The 19,886-nt window shown below is 36.4% G+C and overlaps 1 protein-coding gene across 3 annotated transcripts in view; it reads left to right on the top strand.

Moving 5' to 3' along the window:
• Positions 1-19,886, top strand: part of HACE1 (HECT domain and ankyrin repeat containing E3 ubiquitin protein ligase 1) — a 93,302-nt gene that overhangs the window by 35,074 nt on the left and 38,342 nt on the right. For all 3 annotated transcript variants that reach the window (XM_060115001.1, XM_060115002.1, XM_060115003.1), the window contains 5 exons: positions 1,620-1,716; positions 2,675-2,776; positions 3,776-3,882; positions 9,843-9,993; positions 16,098-16,432. In XM_060115001.1, coding sequence (XP_059970984.1) covers positions 1,620-1,716; positions 2,675-2,776; positions 3,776-3,882; positions 9,843-9,993; positions 16,098-16,432 — 792 coding nt within the window. The remainder of the gene's footprint in view (positions 1-1,619; positions 1,717-2,674; positions 2,777-3,775; positions 3,883-9,842; positions 9,994-16,097; positions 16,433-19,886) is intronic.

Below are 19,886 nucleotides of genomic sequence, written 5' to 3' on the forward strand. Positions count from 1 at the left end.
GTTATCTGTTTTATACACAGTATCAATAGTGTATTATGTCAGTCCCAATCTCCCAATTCATCCCACCTCCCTGCTTTCCCCCCTTGGTGTCCATACGTTTGTTCTCTATGTCTGTGTCTCTATTTCTGCTTTGCAAATAAGATTATCTATACCATTTTTCTAGATTCCACATACATGCGTTAATATACGATATTTGTTTTTCTTTCTGACTTACTTCACCCTGTATGTCAGTCTCTAGGTCCATCCACGTCTCTACAAATGACCCAATTTCATTCGTTTTTATGGCTGAGTAATATTCCATTGTATATATGTACCACATCTTCTTTATCCATTCTTCTGTTGATGGACATTTAGGTTGCTTCTATGTCCTGGCTATTGTAAATAGTGCTGCAATGAACATTGGGGTGCATGTGTCTTTTTGAATTATGGTTTTCTCTAGGTATATGCCCAGTAGTGGGATTGCTGTGGTAGTTCTATTTTTAGTTTTTTAAGGAACCTCCATACTGTTCTCCATAGTGGCTGTATCAATTTACAAAATAAAATTCTTTGATGAGATACTCTTCCAAACTGTATGACTTCCTTGGGCATTTTGTAAAATTAGCTTTAAACTTTAATGTCCATGCATTATAAATTTATTATTTATTGTCTGTGTCTAGGATCAGATTAGCTCATTTAATAATGAAATGTAGAGTCTAGTGATTATTACCCCCAAAGCAGCTTCCTCCTAGCTTAAAGAGTGGTTGTTACACCTACTTGAAAGAGCAATTAGAGAGAATGGGGCATGTGGATGAGAGTTGTTCATTCTAGGTCAGATTGAATAGCTGTCAGCAGAAGCCAAACTGAGTGGGTTGATAAAATGAAGGTTGGCAGTTAGTTAGTATTTTTGGCTAATGAATCCCCCCCATTTACTCATTTTGATATTTGTCTTTTCTCCTTCCTTTGTTTTTATTTTTTTTACCACATATTAAAGTGTCATAAAATGTACTTTTGTTTTGAGTATTGAGGTTCTTTTGGACTAAGAAGTCTGGAGACTTGGATGTATGTGGTAGGAAGGTGGTCAGGCTAGAGTTGAGAAGGAAAAGATGGGAAGAAAAAAATAAAGCATAAGCCGGAGTACCAGCAACTTATCCCAAGATATTATGATTTATTGTAGGTAATGTGTCCCAAGTTCAATTCTAAGATTCAGTAGGCCAGTTTCTTATCTACATTGTAGAAGTATGACTTAACGTTGGGAAGTTTTTCTAACGGTTGAGGTTGTAGTTCAGATCTTCCTCTCAGTTTTTTTTTTTTTTTTTTTTTTTTTTCTTTTTGCGGTATGTGGGCCTCTCACTGTTGTGGCCTCTTCCGTTGCGGAGCACAGGCTCCGGATGCGCAGGCCCAGCGGCCATGGCTCACGGGCCCAGCCGCTCCGCGGCATATGGGATCCTCCCAGACCGGGGCACGAACCCGTATCCCCTGCATCGGCAGGCGGACTCTCAACCACTGCGCCACCAGGGAGGCCCTTCCTCTCAGTTTTTTAAGATTATTAATCCTCTGTTGATTGATACTAACTGTCCATAATTTATAGAGAAAGACTTAAAATTAAAAAGATTATATGTTTAAACTTTGTTTCTGTACAGTCATGGTCAGAGAGACACAGCACAGATTCTTCTGTTGCGAGGAGCCAAATATCTGCCAGATAAAAATGGAGTAAGCCCTCTGGATTTATGTGTGCAGGTACGCTGTTCATGTATATTCTTAGTCCCTTACTTGGTAAGAGAAACTGACAGACAAGATCACTTTTTTTCCTCAAATGAGAGGATGGGTGCAAAGATTTTTATTCTGTTAAGAATATGATCTTTAAAAGGAACTGTGATAGTATAAGAAAGATATATTGGTCTTTATCCCAGTTCCTAACACAAGAGCTTCTAAGACCCTTGGAATCTCCAGAGTGATAAGTATGTCTTTTTGTATATTAATGAGATGAGCGGTGGCTGAAAGGCCCTAGGTAGCTTCAGGAACAGGGCTGGTTGACAGGTGAGCCAACCATGTAATTAGAAGGCAATTTCCTCCCCCACCCCCGAGGAGGAGTCAGGGGCTAGAGACTGAGTTTAGTCATTCAGGCCTGTGTAATGGAACTTTCATAAAAACCCTAAACATTGTGGTTCTCAGAGAGCTTCTGGGTTGGTGAACACATCAAAGTGCTGGGAGGGTGGCACGCCCAGTGAGGGCATGGAAGCTCTGTGCCCCTTCCCACATACTTTACCTTATGCATCTCTTCCATTTGCCTGTTCTGAGTTGTAGCCTTTATAATAAACAGGTAATGGTAAATAAAGTGTTTCCCTGAGTTCTGTGAGCTGTTCTAGCAAATTATCAAACCTGAGAAGGAGGTCGTGGGAGTTCCTTACTTACAGCTGGTTAGTCAGAAGTATGGGTGACCTGGACTTGTGATTGGCTTTTGAAGTGGGGGGCACTTTTATGGGACTGAACCCTACTGTGTGGTCTGCCCTAACTCTAGGCAGTTAGCATGATAATTGAATTAAATTGTAGGACACCCAGTCGGTATCCACAGAGAATTGGAGAATTGGTTGGTGTGGAAATCCCACATATTTGGTGTCAGACTTATATATAGAAGAAATGTTTTCCTTTAGGAGTTTTGTTTTTAAACCTAGATAATTTTAAATCTTGTTTTTAGGGTGGATATGGAGAGACTTGTGAAGTATTAATTCAGTATCACCCTAGGCTTTTCCAGACAATTATTCAAATGACACAGAATGAAGATCTCCGAGAAAACATGGTAATGTAATTGTGCTGGTAGCTGGTAAATGAATAAGCTTTTTTTTTTAAAATTAATTTATTTATTTTTGGCTGCATTGGGTCTTTGTTGCTGCATGTGGGCTTTCTCTAGTTGTGGCGAGCGGGGGCTACTCTTTGGTGCGGTGCGCAGCCTTCTCATTGCGGTGGCTTCTCTTGTTGCGGACCACAAGCTCTAGGCATGTGGGCTTCAGTAGTTGTGGCATGCGGGCTCAGTAATTGTGGCTCGCGGGCTCTAGAGCTCAGGTTCAGTAATTGCGGCACACAGACTTAGTTGCTCCGTGGCACGTGGGATCTTCACGGACCAGGGCTTGAACCAGTGCCCTTGGCAGGAGGATTCTTAACCACTGCACCACCAGGGAAGCCCCTGAACAAGCTTTGTTCCTGTTTGGTGTATATGGCATCTTACAAATGTGTTTATTGATTTTATTATTATAAATATTTAAGTAATTTGAATTGGCTTATCTGCATTATAGGTTAAGTATGAATTATATAAGAATTAATAAACTTTATGCTAATATTTGGCCCTATGAGTCTTCTGTCCTCTGTGCGTTTGATCGCTCCTTAGATAATTAGAATATTTCCCATAGGTAGAGGAAAAGAATCTAAGGAGGAATATCATGTTATGATTAGTAATCACTAGTTTACTGAGCTCTGTATTTGTTAATAGTTCTACTCTTTGAATAATTACAGAGTTTTTTTCTTGCATTTTTAGAAGTTTGAAATTAATTTTCCATAAATAAACTCGGTGATTTCTGTTCTCTCTATTTATACTTTTTCACTGGGTGATTTTGAACAAACATTGTATGTCGTCTTATCTCTCTATAAGCTTTTGATTTTATGCAAGACCAAATAACTGTAAAGGACTTGGTTTCAGCTAATTGAGCTTTGGGATACTTACTAAACTAATAGGTACTTAATTTCTTGACAAAGTTTAGTGGATTATTATGTAATCACATTTTTTTATTTGTAAAAAATTTAGTTACGGCAAGTTCTGGAGCATTTATCTCAGCAAAGTGAGAACCAGTATTTAAAGATTCTAACAAGCCTTGCTGAAGTTGCCACAACAAATGGTCATAAGTTGCTTAGGTAAGTGTTTCACAGTATAAGCAAATCAGTAGGCAGCAGTATCTGTCAGCTTTGTCACATTTGAGGCTTTTCTGGGAATAGTTTATTCTGTTGGTTATTTTGTTGATGTCTTTTGTCTATGTTAAGATGTTCTAAACATTTGTTGAGTTATCACTGTGTGTTTTGTTTTAAAGGATCAGGGCAATCAGCTATTCCTGAGGAGACTTTAGCTTGTCTAAAGAGACTAAACATAGAGACTTACTTAAGTGGATTTGGGCTTATGTGTCTAGAATTTTAGAAAATGATTGCTTAGACTAGTCATGTAAGTAAAATGTTCATAAAAAAGAATCAAGAACGTAGTTTAGGAATCTTGATCAGTAATTTACAAAACTGGGTATAGGCTACTGTTCAGCCTTGCACTATTACATCCTCATGCTTCTTTATAAAGTTTTCTCCCTGAACTGTCCCTCTCAGTTCAGTTCTTTATTTTTTCCAATTCTGTGGTTTTAATGGCTCATCACTAAGTCCATGAAGTTAATGCCTTTATATATTTTCCTGCACCTCCGCTTGTTTGTATGTGGTTAGTCACCCCAGTTAGGAGTAAACAGCCATTTAAAAATGGTTGATGTGTTATTTCTTAGCTTAAATTTGGCCCACTTCTGTTATGGATGCTTTCTTCCTTTGATTGGGTTTGCCACAAAGTTTGTTTGGATTTTTCTGTAAGCTGGAAAAACCCAAATGAACTTTTTGACTAACCCATTAGTTTTCTTTTCTTGTCAACTTTTAATACATTGACAGTATTAGAATAGGTCGTGGTCTTCTCTCACCTCTGTATGTGGAACTGGACTTTGTTCCTCCCAACTGTATGCTGCTTCTGTAAATCAGCTACATTGTCAAGTCCATTATGTTAGCCCTTTATTCCTGTCTTCCTTCATACTTTTCATATACTTCAGAGCAGAATCACACTCTGTACTGTTTGCTTAGAAGGCCCCTTACACTGCATGGTCCAAGATTACTTTCTTGTGTCTTTTTAGCTGTTAAGTCTTTCTTCAGCAGTCCTACTCAGTATGCCATTTGCTAATTTTTCTATTATTCTCTTTCTATTTTTGAGGCTACTTTAAACTTTGTCTATAAGATTCATTGAATTCCAGCTTTACATAATGCTGTCCTTTTATTAGTCATTTCTGTTAATCCATTTATATGATGAGGACTTTCTAAGACATACTGAGTAAAAGCATGGGCTCTGGAGTCAGCTAGACTCAGATTTAATCCAGACATCACCATTTACTGTGTGACCCCAGCAAGTAACTTTTTGGAGTTTCCTTTCATCATCCACCCATCTATCCAATACATATTTTTGAGTGCCTGCTCTCCACTAGGCCATCTGCTAGATAACAGTGAGTAAAACAGACAAGATCTCACCCTACATTTAATTTACAGTCTAGTCAGGATTTTATTTCCTTGTTGGAAAATGATAGTAAATATCTTAATGAATTGTTGTAAGAATGAAATGATAAGGTTCTGTAAGCATAGTGCCAACCATTGTGTCTGGCGTGTAAGTAGAGATGATGATGATGCTGGTGATCATCATGGTTCTTTTTTAAATTCCTCATAATACCTTTAACCTGTTTTCCTACATTAGAAAACTTGTTTTTTCTACTTAAATCTCTGCCCTATTTTCTGCTCTTCCTAATAATCAGAAAGCATTTATGTTTCTATGTTTTTATTTTAAGTTCACCTTTAATATGTACTTAAGCAGGTTCTAATAAGCTAAAGAACATTCAGATACATTATTTCCTTTAAACCTCACAGTGACTTTGTGATTTAGATATTATCTCCATTTTATATATAAGAAGATTGAAGTTCAGTGATTTGCTAGGCTAGAAGAACCAGGATTTCCATCCTTACTAATTGATAAAGAGCAGATCCTGGGCTCCAATTTAGCTCTTAAAAATGACAGGGATGTTGGTGGAACAGGAGAAACAGGGTAGGAAAGAGGGATCCATGCCAGAACAAGTTTTAAACTTACCTTGCTAGATTTACTGCCTCACCATTTACAATGATACCTGTCAAATGTCTTATAGAGTATGTTATTATGGCCAATTTGGTCTGTAAACATCTCTTTGTTGGGATTGGTAACGAGTATTGGTTATTAGTATTGTGTTAGAATTTACTGTATTGGTACCATCTTGGAAAAACCTAGTCTTCCCGCTGCGTTTCTCCTTTACTCTCACACGACTACCACACCCACAACACTTTGGAAACCAGAGGTGGGAGTTTTTATTCCCCACACCAAGCAATTCTTCGACACCAGCCGGGTGTCCTACAATTTACCTCAATTCTGCCTAGAGATGGCATCAGACCCCACAGGTTAAGGGCTCAGTCCTAGGAGACTGTCCCCCACCACAGATGCCACTTGGAATTAGTGGATCCCCAGATTACCCACAACTTTTGTTACTTGACTACAGATCAGAGGTTTTCATGACCTCCTTCCCTTTGGATTCAGTTATTTCCTAGAGCAGGTCACAGAATTCAGGGAAACACTTATTTTTGTTTACCAGTTTTTTAAAGAATATGATAAAGGATATTGATGAACAACCAGATGAATAGATACATAGGATGAGGTCTGGGAGGGTCCATAGTACAGGAGCTTCTGTCCCCATAGAGTTGGGGAATGTCATTCTCCCAGTTTGTGGATGTGTTCGTCAACTTGGAAGCTCCCTGAACCCCCCATATTTTTTTTTTTTTTTTTTTTTTTTTTTTTTTTTTTGCGGTATGCGGGCCTCTCACTGTTGTGGCCTCCCCCGTTGCGGAGCACAGGCTCCGGACGCGCAGGCTCCGGACGCGCAGGCTCAGCGGCCATGGCTCACGGGCCCAGCCGCTCCGCGGCATATGGGATCCTCCCAGACCGGGGCACGAACCCGTATCCCCTGCATCGGCAGGCGGACTCTCAACCACTTGCGCCACCAGGGAGGCCCCGATATTTTTGTTTTTTATATGGAGGTTTCATCACATGGGTGTGTTAATCATTAACTCCATTTCCAGCCCCTACCCTTCTCTGGATAATGGGGGATAAGGCTGAAAATTCCAAGCCTCTAGTCATTGCTTGGTCTTTCTGGTGACCAGCCCCCATCCAAAAGCCCCCTAAGAGTTGCCTCATTAGAATAAAAGCTACTGCTATCACCCAGGAAATTCCCAGGGATTTAGGAGCTCTGTGTCAGGAACCAAGGTCAAAGACCCAACATGAGAACAGAAGGTGCTCCTAGTGCACTTACCACTTCAGAAATTACAGGGGTTTTAGGAGCTCTGTGCCAGGAAAAGGGGTGGGGGCAGAAAACATATATTTTTTCTGTTATCTCACAGCTACCAAAGTAGATTGTTAAGAGGACCTCAAATACAAATCATTCCCCCCTGCCAATTTAGTTTAATGGTACTTTTGCAGGTTGTCTTTCTTTTGTTCATTTGTCAATCATTTTATGTTTCTTAACCCACAATGTGATGTAATTTTGGCCACTTATTTTAATAGATAATTTTAGTTAAGAAAATAATTCAAATACATATTAATTAGCGACGATTGAGGTGTTATTTAGCATAATTTGGGAAAAATGGATAGCCTTTTGTCTAAGTGATTCTAGGAATATTTGCTGAAGATAATAATATTTACTGAGGGCCCTGTTGCACATAGTGTTGTTTTTCACTAAATAAGTGAGTTATCTTGCTTCCTATATATTTATGATTGAAGGTAAAGATAGTTACCAATGTGCAAATGAAAAGAGAATTTACAGCTATTTGCTAAGTAAGACACTGAATGAAAGTATAATCTTATATTAACAAAGGTAAGTACACTGACAGGGCTTTGAATTAGGAAACTGATTTCTAAAGTTTTATTTTGGGACCTAGTGGCTTGGGAAGAAATTATCATTTTGTGATGAGCTGGAGCAGTTTGTGATGAAGTTTGGATTTTATGATCTTTTCGTATAATATGAAAGAGATATTTCACTGGTTGGAAAGTGAAAAATGACATTTTTTAGATCAGTGACTTAACTTGGAAGAAGTTTAAACTGGGTAAAGTAATATTAATATAGTCTAATAATCTTATATTAGACTATATTAATAATTGATGATGTTCGGACTCCACTGTATAAGAGAATACTTCTTACCTTAAGATAACTCATGAAGTTCCCTAAATCAGATACTTAAAACAAATATTTATATATATGGTAATTTCACAGAGGAAAATTAAATTCACATCTTTCTCATAGAAGAATTTGAGAGTCATTGGAGTTAACTTTTCCAATAGCTGCAACACAATAAAAGAAGGAAATAGTTTCAACCAAACTGCATTTCTCTTTTGTCAGTCTCAACAATCTTATTATATAGAATTAAAAACAACTTTGTAAAGGCAAATATGTAAAAATCAGTGCGAGTTAAACTAATGATTCTATACACATTTGATTCAAAGTTAGTAAAACAAAGAAAAAGTTTTGCTAATGTGTTGTAGCTATCCCAGTCAAATACAGTATGGATAGCAATAGCTATTGTATTTTACTAACACTTGTAACTGATAGCTAATTTTTATGTATTGTTTTTAACAATTTAATAGTTTTTAGAATGAGAAAATAACATGAATGTTGAAGTAAAAATGTCAGGAAATTTTGGTTCAGTTGTCACCAGAATAGAAAATACTCTGATTTTTCATTTATCAAATCCGAATACTTAGAATAGGCATTTGCTGTTTCCACATAACTAATCATTATTGTTTTTCATGTTAGAGGATACCTAAAAATACCATAGAGGAAGATTTTAATGAACTGAGGAAGACAGAGTAAGCTTTGATGATTAAACTTACGCAAAGGCAGTCATATCATTCTGCCCAAATGTCATGCAACTCTTTACTCTGCTTTTGTGTAACCATTGTAATACAAGATAACTGACGTTGGAGGTTTCAAAATAAAACCACCCCTGGAAAACAACAACAAGTTTTTTTTTAAGATCTATCATTAGATTTAATACACATTTACCCTAACTCCTACAGTTTCTCTGTGGAAGAGTAATGATTGATATTCATGATGATGATGAACAATCCCCAGGCACTGGGATTTTTTTTTTTTTTTTTTTTTTTTTTTTGTGGTACGCGGGCCTCTCACTGTTGTGGCCTCCCCCGTTGCGGAGCACAGGCTCCGGACGCGCAGGCTCAGCGGCCACGGCTCACGGGCCCAGCCGCTCCGCGGCATGTGGGATCTTCCCAGACCGGGGCACGAACCCGTTTCCCCTGCATCAGCAGGCGGACTCTCAACCACTGCGCCACCAGGGAAGCCCGGCACTGGGATTTTGAAGGGCTTTTTGATTAGAGAAAGTTTATATTATATTTAATACGGTTTAGTATTAATTGGATCAGTCTTTTTCATAGTAGGATGTATTTCCCTTATTTATATACAGTCATAAGACAACCCATTATATGGAGAACCACCCTGATACAGATAGTAACTTTAAGATTATTCAATTTGTACATGTTCTGTATGTGAACAATTGGTTACTGTTCTGGGATGGGTTAGGGAAAATGGGGTTATGGATAGAATAGTAGAGTTCAACCTCTACAATTCAGTTGTGGGTTGGCCTAAGATCATAATCAACATTCCTACTGTTGGTTCTCAAATGTTCTCAGAGTTCTAAAGAATTAGTTTAATTTATAAATATACTGTCTATACTGGTGATTTTCTTCATATTTTATGCTTTGATCATTGGCTATATTCTAGTTACTTAAAAGTAAATAAATCATTCACATGCAATCCAAATAATGTACATTTGCTAACTTCCTGGTAAACAAAACATTCCATCCCATATCATGACAGGAAAGAAATTTTATTTGTTAAATTATGAAACAGATGGTAAATGTAATGAAAATGTTTTAAAATAAGTATTTTAAGATGTAATTTGTTTTATTCCATCTAATCTGTTCATATTTTAATTTTTATTTTCAGCATATCTAGTAATTATGATGCTCAAATGAAGAGCTTTTTAAGGATTGTGAGGATATTTTGTCATGTCTTTCGAATTGGTCCATCCTCTCCCAGTAATGGAATCGATATGGGCTACAATGGGAATAAAACTCCAAGAAGCCAGGTGTTCAAGGTCAGAAAAATATATGATGTTGTTAGGAAGATAGATGTAAAAGAGATGAATTTGACCAAGCATATATTCATTAATTGGACACCTCATAAACAGGATGTAAATTTGGTTTATACCAGTGATTGACACTTTGTAAACTAAGACCTTTTTCCTTTCATCTCTGTCTAATCAGCAGCAAGTCCCCTTTGGGGAGCTTTCTATGTTTTTCTTACAAGTAAAATTTTAATTTCAGTAGTGTTTTATTCTAAGGGTAAAGGTATTTAATGTTTAAATATAATTAAGTCTACTTTTTAAAATTGGATAATAGGTCCTAAATGCAGCCATCACGATTTTTAAAAAATAGTTCTTCTTCAGAAAGAAAGAAGACATCCAGTTTTTATTTAGGATTTATTATCGTTTGCGTTATGTGTGTGTCTGTGTTTGTTTTTTTAAAAATAAGTTTACTTTCATTTATTGGGTTTATTAACAATTCCTTGGGTAACTTCAAGGAAGAAACATTGAGGTATTTTCTTAATGTATTTTGTATTGCTTCAGCTGCTGCTTCTTTACAAGCACATTTATGAATGGAATCCTTGGAAGAAAGATTTCCAAGGCAGTGTAACCATGTCAAATTACAATTTTGTGAAGTAAGCAAAATGTACATGACTGTAATTGCTATTGTTAATAAATGTACATGACTATAATTGCTGTTAATGCTTTTTTATGGCATTATATTTTCAAATAACTCAGATTTTGGACAAATGTGTAATTTAATAATTGTTTTCATTTTTTTTTAAAAAGGGTAATTTATCTGGAGAGCTTTTCATAGTATAAAATTAGCTTTTGGGTTCATGAAAAATTATAAACAGTCTTTTGGGTATAAATATAGGTTGTCTATCCAAAAGGTGACATAAATGTTTTTATGTGCCACATCCTCAAAAACGAGTTGTGATTGACAGCTTTACTTATCTATAAAATTTGAAGTTATATAAAGTTAAATTAATGATGTATGCTAAATGATTCTATTCTTACATGGAAAGCTTTTGGCAGACACAAATAAATGGTTTGCAAGCATTTTGACACTAGTCAATTCTTTAATACCTGGAATAGGTATGATAACCTTTTAGAATAGGTATGTATCAGTTTCTGTGCATCTGTTCGTCTGCTTCAGGCTCTTTTTTTTTTTTACATTGGTGCAGGAGTGTTCAGCCACACATGTGCATGCTTCTCCCTCCCCCCGCAGTCGTGCGCGCAAGTGTGTGTGTGTGTGTGTGTGTATATGTGTCTTTTTTTTCCTTCTTTTTTTCCCCTATTGTGCCATCTCCTGGAAGAAGGAAGTTATGCATCTTCTTGTAATTCAGATTTTAGCTTTTCAACGTACCACTTCCTTTAATACTAGTTAGAAGTGATAACTTCCTGTTTTTGTAAAATTTGAATTTGAATTATTGATCCTCTGTTTTGTTAGTGCTGTTTTAAGTGAGTTTAAGTGCTCAAACATTCATATTACAGGAAGTTGTTCTTAATGTGTTCTAATATGACTCATGCAGTTTGTTACTGAAACTTCCCCTGATTGATTTTTCTACTTGTCCTTCTACTCATCTGTAATGATGAATGAAAGTCAAATCAGGTATACATATGGTCACTATTGACAAATTGAGTATATATTATATTTATTATTGTCTTTTTTTGTTAAAATTTCAATTTGCCACTTGTTGCTAATGATATCAGAAAATACTTACGTGCTAAGTAACCTCTTTATAGGTGTTTAGTGCTTGATTTAAATGTTATTTTTCTATCTAGCCAGTCAGTACAGATAAAACAGAGTAGAAAACAATATTATTGCTTTTCTTTTAGCTTTTCTTTTATGGAATCCAGACTCTTTGTTTTCATTGTTATATATCAATGATATATATAATATATAAAGTTCTTTCCTTCTCTTTTATTTCATTTGTTAGTATCTTTATTTCTCTTTTTAAGGTTTTTTTTTTTTTCCTGTATCATTGACAACTGCCTTTGTCTCTGAGCACTTATTTTCTCTTAAATTTTGACCTTTCACTTTGGTAAAACATTTTTGTTGCAAACCCAGCCAGTTTTTTAAAACATTGTTGCTCTTAAGGAACTGATTAATCTCTTTCTAATTTTATGAATTAAATGTGGACTCTTTGGAGGATGGCAAAATGATCTGCCCTCCCACTTACAAGGATAAAAATAGAAACTACACTGTCATCCATGTATTTAAAGTCTTCTTTTCATTTTGGGATGATTGAAGTTGTAAAAATCTGAACCATCTGGTGAGTTGCTGCAATTTTAGATTGGAAATACCATTTTAATTTTTACCACATTTTGTCTATGGTAGCAATTGATCCCTACTTTCTATTTCATTAACTAGTTACTATGTCACTTTATTGTTGGGGTTAGCTAATGGGTTTTCCATTAAGAATGAGTGGGTTTATAGGCCATGTGTTTGTAGTAGGTTTGTTTAACATCCTGTTATTAGTTTCCTGATTTATCTTAGAAGCCCTTTAAGTTAATCTTAACACTTAGCCCTTCTTTCAGTGTTAAGAGATTTTTATCTAGAGCCTTGTGAACTTTGGAACATCTGAAGGAGAAAGTAGTTCTGGTTATAGAAGTAGGGTGAGCATGGGGAAGAGAGTTTAGGCTTCTTGAATCTTGATATGCTCTTTTTTTGTGAGTAGTAAGCTGTGACTATTAACAGTTTCATAGAATTATAGTTGGAAATTTGGAAGCCAAGAAAGATTGAGAAACTTTTAACTTTAAGATCTTATCTTTTGGATCGTGGCATTTGACATTATCGAGTTGAGAACAGTCCGATTAACAGAGAATTTCAAGTTGCTATTAATAAGTTTAAGTTAGTAATGCTGTCCTGTCAAATTTGTATCTCATTTGACACATGGATCTTGAAATTTTTTAAATTGTCCAACAAGTTTGGGATTATATATTATAGCTTTGACTTGTTAACTTGAAATGTTTTGAAAATCATGTATGCTTGTCAAATCGTTGTTATAGGTAGAATATAATTCTGTGGTGAAGATCACTCAATAATATGAAATGAAGTAATACTTTCATAGTGCCAAGAAGCCTAATATTTTCCATAGTCATTGACTCATTTTTCTGTAACAGTTAATATGTACGGTACTTTGTATTGATGTTTTTTAATCATTATTATGTATGAGTATAAAAAGTCTCATAGATATGGTTTGCAATGGTTAATTTTTTTGCTGTACGCGGGCCTCTCACTGCTGTGGCCTCTCCCGTTGCGGAGCACAGGCTCCGGACACACAGGCCCCGCGGCCATGGCTCGCGGGCCCAGCCGCTCCGCGGCTTGTGGGATCCTCCGGGATCGGGGCACGAACCCGTGTCCCCTGCATCGGCAGGCGGACCCTCAACCACTGCGCCACCAGGGAGGCCCTGCAATGGTTAATTTTTAAAATTTATTTTAACCCTTTCTGTCTGTGACTGCTACTACAGTTAGAAATTAAAGTTATTTTCACAGTATTCTTTTTGTTATTGAGGAATTAATTTTCGGAACAAGTCTTCAAAGGGACAACTCCCTAGGTAAAAATGCTTTAAGGTTGGGATTTAGTTTTAGTGCATGTGTGAATGAAGAAATAAACAGTGGGAAAAAGAGAAAACTAAAGAAAAGCCCAAGATGATTTACTACTTCTTTTTTTCCCTCATTCTCTTTTAATCTTTGCTGTGCTACTTTATTGAAAACTCTTTCTAGTTTTTCTCGGTATCTTTATTGTCACTAACATTTTTACACAGATCTGGCTTTTTTTGGATATTATTTCTGGAATTATTCAGAATTCACCTTTCATTTTTGCAGGTTGTCAGTATTTGAGAATAGGATGATCGTAGTTCAGGCTCAGTGCTCTCATCCACGTGAGGAGCAGGTATCACTTCCAGCCTTAGCCTTCATCTCTATCTAGTGTGGGGATTTTCTAGGCTTTAGTCCTTCTCACTTAGAGGCCAATCATTCCTTTTTTCCTTTTGTTTCAAGCAGTTTTTCATCACCGCCTGTTCTTTCTTTTTTGGAAGTTCATTTTTTGATGTGAAGCTAAATAGTTTTGCTGACATAAGAAGTTCTTTTCATCTTTTATAGCAGGGTTTAATGTTTTTCTCATGAAGAGAGACTGTAGACCCAAACTTGGATCATGATTAAAATTAAGACATTTGCAGTGAAGGTACCATGTCAGTGTTGATGGCAGCTGGTGCTTCTTGCCCTTCTTTTAAGCAGTTCAGGGACCCTTTAAGAAGTTAGGCATCCAACTGCTGTGACTAACCATGGAAAAGCCTTCTTTGTGCAGGAGAAGGGTGTTCATTTCAACCTCAGAAAGGGTTTCTCAGAAATTAGTTTCTCACTTTGCTTACCTGTTTACCTAGGCTGTACTAACTGAATATTTGTTGAATGAGTAAACTGGTTTTTTGTTGATGGTGGTAGGGTTTTTTCCTTCTTGCTTTTTGGTTTAATTTTTAAGTGAAGACTTAGGGGTGATTTAATTGTTTGCAAATTCAATAAGTAGATTATTCTCAAATAGAGAGTGTCTGGAAATCTGAAGAAAGGCTGACGATAACAGCAGGGGGATTTATTAGATAATAATTGTAAAGAATTGCTTGGCAGAACAGGTTATTTAAACATTTCCTAAAGTTCCAAATATGGTTGTATAATCTATTTACATAGTGGTCTTTAAAAGTAAGATTGTTTCTTTTAGTTGAAATATTTAGGGTGGGTTCAGAAGCACGTCTAGTTTGTAGTGTTCTGTGATCATATAAGAATCAAAAGGTAAGATTAACTTTTTATTCATTTGTAGAAAGACAATTTATCACTCTCAATAGGAATACTTAGAATAGTGTAGGAATGGAAGACCATTAAACCACTATCCCCCCTGCTCCCTTGTGCCTTCACTGTTCATCTTTATTTGGGATTAAAAAATGTTCTAGCAGGTCTTTCTTCCCCCCAGCTTTACTGAGCTGTAACTGTTACATAGGGTTGAGTAACTTTAAGGTATACAGTGTGATGATTTGATACAAGTATATTTTGCAAAATGTTTAGTACAGTAAGGTTAGGTAACACATCCTTCACCTCACATAATTACCACTTTGTTGCTGTTGCTGTGGTGAGAACATTAAAGCTTTACTCTCATAGCACCTTTCAAGTGTACAATACAGTATTGTTAACTATAGTGACAATGCTGTACATTAGATCCCCAGTAGCATGTCTTTTAATAGTAGTTGGGCATTTATATTTCTCCTTGTGTTAAAAACTGCTGTTTACTAGAGATGATATATATATTTCAATTTTCTCTAGTACTTAGTCCTGTTATAGCATTTGTGATCACATAATATTTTAAAGATAAAATTTCATTTGCTGTTAATTTACAAAAGACATTTCATTATTCTCAAAAGGAATATTTTAAATAGTATAGAAATAAGAAACTGTTTACTCCTATGTGTTCCTTTTTTATTAAGCTGTTAATCTTTACTTTGAATTATGGATTTGCTAGTCAATATTTGATAGTTTCTAGTTATTAGAGATGGATTGTGTGTGGTTGGGTATGCGTGTATATGTGTGTGTGTGTATGTGTGCATGTAAATATCACGTCATATTTTAAAGTTTCTCATCATAAATTTTCAAAATCTCAGAGATTCCATGTAAAGCAAAGAGTGCAGTAAACTAAGTTTATTAAGCTCTTTATGAATTCTCATTTTTTTAAATTGAAAAACAACATAATTAAAAATAGTTGACACATTAATACAGTAAAGTTTAGGGGGATTGTATTCATAAAAGTAATGTATGGTTTAAAACTAAATATTTGAAAATTTTTAAAAGAAGAAATATTATACATTTTTTTGTTAGAGTTTAATTTTCCTTTTTTATTCTAAGGAATAAATAAATGCAAATTAAGTTTTTGCTATAAATGAAGAAATTGTCATTTATATGAGGTTTATGTTTTTGTTATTTACCTTTAGGCATTGCTGACACATAAACTTGGGAAAATAAAAGTATCTAGAGTAAATATTCTCTTCTATAATATTTGTCTGAGTGGGTTTTTTATCCTGCAGTTTAAGAATGATGTTTTAAAAAAACACTTTTCTTTTTTTCTTAGCCTCTTGAATTGCTTTGGCACTCATTAGATGAATGGCTAGTTTTAATAGCTACAGAATTAATGAAAAACAAAAAGGACTCAACGGATATCACTTCTATTTTACTGAAACAAAAAGGCCAAGATCAAGATGGTACTTCCATTCCTGCATTTGAACCTCCAGGACCTGGGAGCTATGAAAATCTATCCACTGGCACAGGGGAATCTAAACCAGATGCTCTTGGAGGGAAACAGGAAGCCAGTGCAGACTGCCAGGATGTTATTTCTATGACAGCTAACCGGCTAAGTGCTGTCATTCAAGCTTTTTACATGTGCTGTTCTTGTCAGATGCCTCCAGGGTAAGAAGGTTTCTGCTTGTTTTGTGTGCTGATCTCTGCCTATCAATAACCAATGTTGTGGCTGGAGCAGCCCTTGTGGTTCTTATTATGATTGCAAGACACCCTTCAGCAATAACCATCAGGAAACTTTGGAAAAAAAAAAAGGTTTATTACTTACAGGACGTGGAAATTACATGACACACCTGGGGCCACACAGCAAGGTTGCCAGTAGAAAGAAAGCTCGAGGGCCTGGGGTTCTCTTTTTATTGGAGTTGAAGGTAGAGGCCTAGGGTTTTGAAAGCTTACTCTTTATTGGTGAATTTAAAACATGAGAGCGGGAATTTGAAGCATGAGAAGAGAAAACACAAGTGGCTCAAATGGTCAGTTATTGAAATCAACCAAGATCTCTAAAACAAAGGAGCTTGGAGATGGAGGGGTGGGTCTTTATCTAGTTGTGGGCCTGGCATTATGTTTATTCGAGATAGCCATCTTTGAAGCGGATGCCTCTTTGAAGTGGATAAAGTGGAGGCAATCTGCTAGATTTTCCTGGTTTGCAGTCTGAATGTATCTGGTGATTTTTCTGAGTGGCCCATATAGCAACAGGCACAAAGATTGTCCATATATGAGCTGTTGTTGTTGTTTCTCTGAATTTTACATCAAGTTGTCCTACTTTATATTGTATGGATTTGGAAAAGGAGCAGTTTTAGTTCTCAGTGATTCCAAGTGAGAAGGGTGGGAGAAAAATTGGAAACATTAATTTGGAGAATTGTAGCTAGATATTGGAGGAAGTGAAAATTCAGCATCCAGTCCAGTTTACAGGTAGAAAAAGAAAACCTCAAAGACAGTTAACAGGACTAGAATCTGATATCCACAAGAGTGCTTCCTTATAGTATAATTTTTCAGTGTGGTACAAGACATGTTTACTAAGAGAACCAAATTTATCATTAGTTCCTCTGTAATAGAAAGCCAAAAGTGTATAAACCTATATTTAGTAATTAATGTTTCAATATCTTACCTTATTTGTAAATGACCTAGATATTCAGTAAATTTTCCATCATTTAATTTAACTTAGCAAAACTCTGAAGTTTTTAAGTTACCAAAGAGATTTGGGAAACTCTTTTTAAGTAGACATACCATAAAACATATCTATTGCTGAAAAGTTCACCTAAACTCTTACTCCACTTACATCTGGTTAAATCACTTGTTCTTAACAATTATGTTTAGATTATTCATGAAAGTCTCATTAGGCATTAGACAAAATTGGCTGTCATCCCAAGCTATTTTTCTTGCTAACAAATTGTGTAACCTAGATAATATGAACTTACTTGAATTGTAAACCCAAGTAAAATAAAAGCTGCATGTCTGTATTATATCTAATGTTGATAAATCTGAGATATGCCTTTTTAAATTAAACCAACAAGTTTAAACTATCTTTTATTTACAGAAGATTATCCCAGATCACATGAACTTGAAAAATGTTAGGGTTAATTTCTTTATTACTGAGTTTTAGGAATACTTAATTCATAGTATTTATTTTTAAGCCAATTAAATACAGCTCTTTTATAAATTAATTTTGGCAATACCATCCAGAGGTAGAGAGAAAAAAAAATCACTTGCATATAACATACATCTGTATAGACATACATAAACATGCAGCCAGACACAGAGACCCTATAGCTTCCATTCTAAAATTTTAGCTGTGGATCAGGTACAACAATATACAACTTACTAGTTTACAGACTACCTCTGAGTCCAAATTGTGTCTGGCAGATGGAACAAGTTAAGGTTACCTGCTCCGGTGGTTAAAGCTTTTTACAAATATTTGTGGAGGAGACTTTTAAGATTTGTATTTGTCTTTGACAAGTTATCTTAAGGAGGGTGTGGACTAGATTTTGGGTAAGAGGTTTTACAACAGTTTATACTTTAAAAGGCCTCTTTCCCCTTTTCTTTTTCCTTCAGGCTCAGGTGATTGTGGGCAGAGTTTTAGTTACCTCCTAGGGTATTTGTATTTCAAAAACATGGTAAGACTTACATCTTAAGGGACAGAGAAAGAATGTAAGTTTCCTCCTAGGATTTTTAGTGCCTTTTGAATGGTTTTGGCAGTCCCAATAAAATGTAGTAGGGCCAACCTGTAATTAGGGGGAGTGTCCTGTAAAAATAATTCCCTGGACTCAGGGTCAAATGGGGCTTCTCCAGGGTTGGAAATGAAGAGGGGGTCACTTGGGTCACTATGGTCATGGAAATGATAAACCCATTGGACCATGCCAGTTTTGCACAGCAGGAGATGGGCCTCATCGTAATGTTTTCCATTCACACTGAGCCTTAGCAGTATGGAAGAGTCGGCATGGTGCCAGGCATTAAATATCCAAGTGAGGAGAGGAGGTGCCCTGGTATGAATATTGGTGGCTCTGGGTGCTTTTGCCTTCTCATATCCATTTTTTTCCCTCACTTAGAGGCCTTGCTAACCCTGTCACCTTTTGCCTTGGTGGCAGGGATGGATGCCTTGTGAGGCATTTTTCTTAGTTCTGCCCTGTTCAGGGGAAAGCAGAAAGGGGCTCAGCATCTGTGATCTCTTGGAGGAAACAAGCTTGTAGTCCAGATGGATCTTTAAGAAAGTTATGGATTTTAGGGTATTTAGAGACACTGACCAGTTGATGCATTTTGGTGATCGCAACAATTTAGAGCTCATTCTAAACAAACAAGAAAACCTGCAGTAGTCCGCTCCCTTCTCCTCTTCCTGTTGCATAAGATCTTTGAGAAGCGTTTGAATATCAGTTAAGGAGTGGTTTTTGAACTCAGTTTCTACTTCTTGTTTTTTTCCTGTTACCTTAATCTTATGTGTTGTTACTGGAAAATTTTAGATGACGTCATTGTGAGCCCCTTTGTAGGTGGCTGCTTTCCTTTCCAGGGGTCCCAAGAGAATACTCCAGGATTGTGGTCGGTCTCTATTAGCACCAGATACTCAGGCTCTTTGGGAAAAGCCCTCAGGCTTTTGGAATGTATTGGGTTGGCCAAAAAGTTCATTCGGTTTTAAGTAAAAATAAAAGACACATTTTTCATTTTCACCAAGAACGTTATTGAACAACGTATTCATTAACCAAACGAAGTTTTTGGCCAACCCAATAATATCAAATTTTTGGCATGTTAGTATGCATAGCATTGAATAATGCCCAGGAAGTGACCAAGGAGTTTTGCATTTATCAAAGAGCCGGTGTACCTCCTCAGCGTTCTTAGGAAGCACTGGCGCTTCATTTTTTAGTAGCGTTATACCAGGGATTGGACCCAATATCCCATTGGGTTAGTGGACGAAGAGTGACAGTAGTGAGTGAAGTGGTGACACAGACCATAGGCCTCTGGTGTATTTTCCCTCAGGTGGGGCCATTGGTTTCCATTGTGAGGCTATTTTACTCTGCTAGGTTAGGACACTTAGTCTAGGCACAACATACTGACACCGTGGTTACAGACCTACGGGAAT

Source organism: Mesoplodon densirostris, chromosome 12 (genome assembly GCF_025265405.1).
Source record: "Mesoplodon densirostris isolate mMesDen1 chromosome 12, mMesDen1 primary haplotype, whole genome shotgun sequence".
NCBI classification, from domain to species: Eukaryota; Metazoa; Chordata; class Mammalia; order Artiodactyla; family Ziphiidae; genus Mesoplodon; species Mesoplodon densirostris.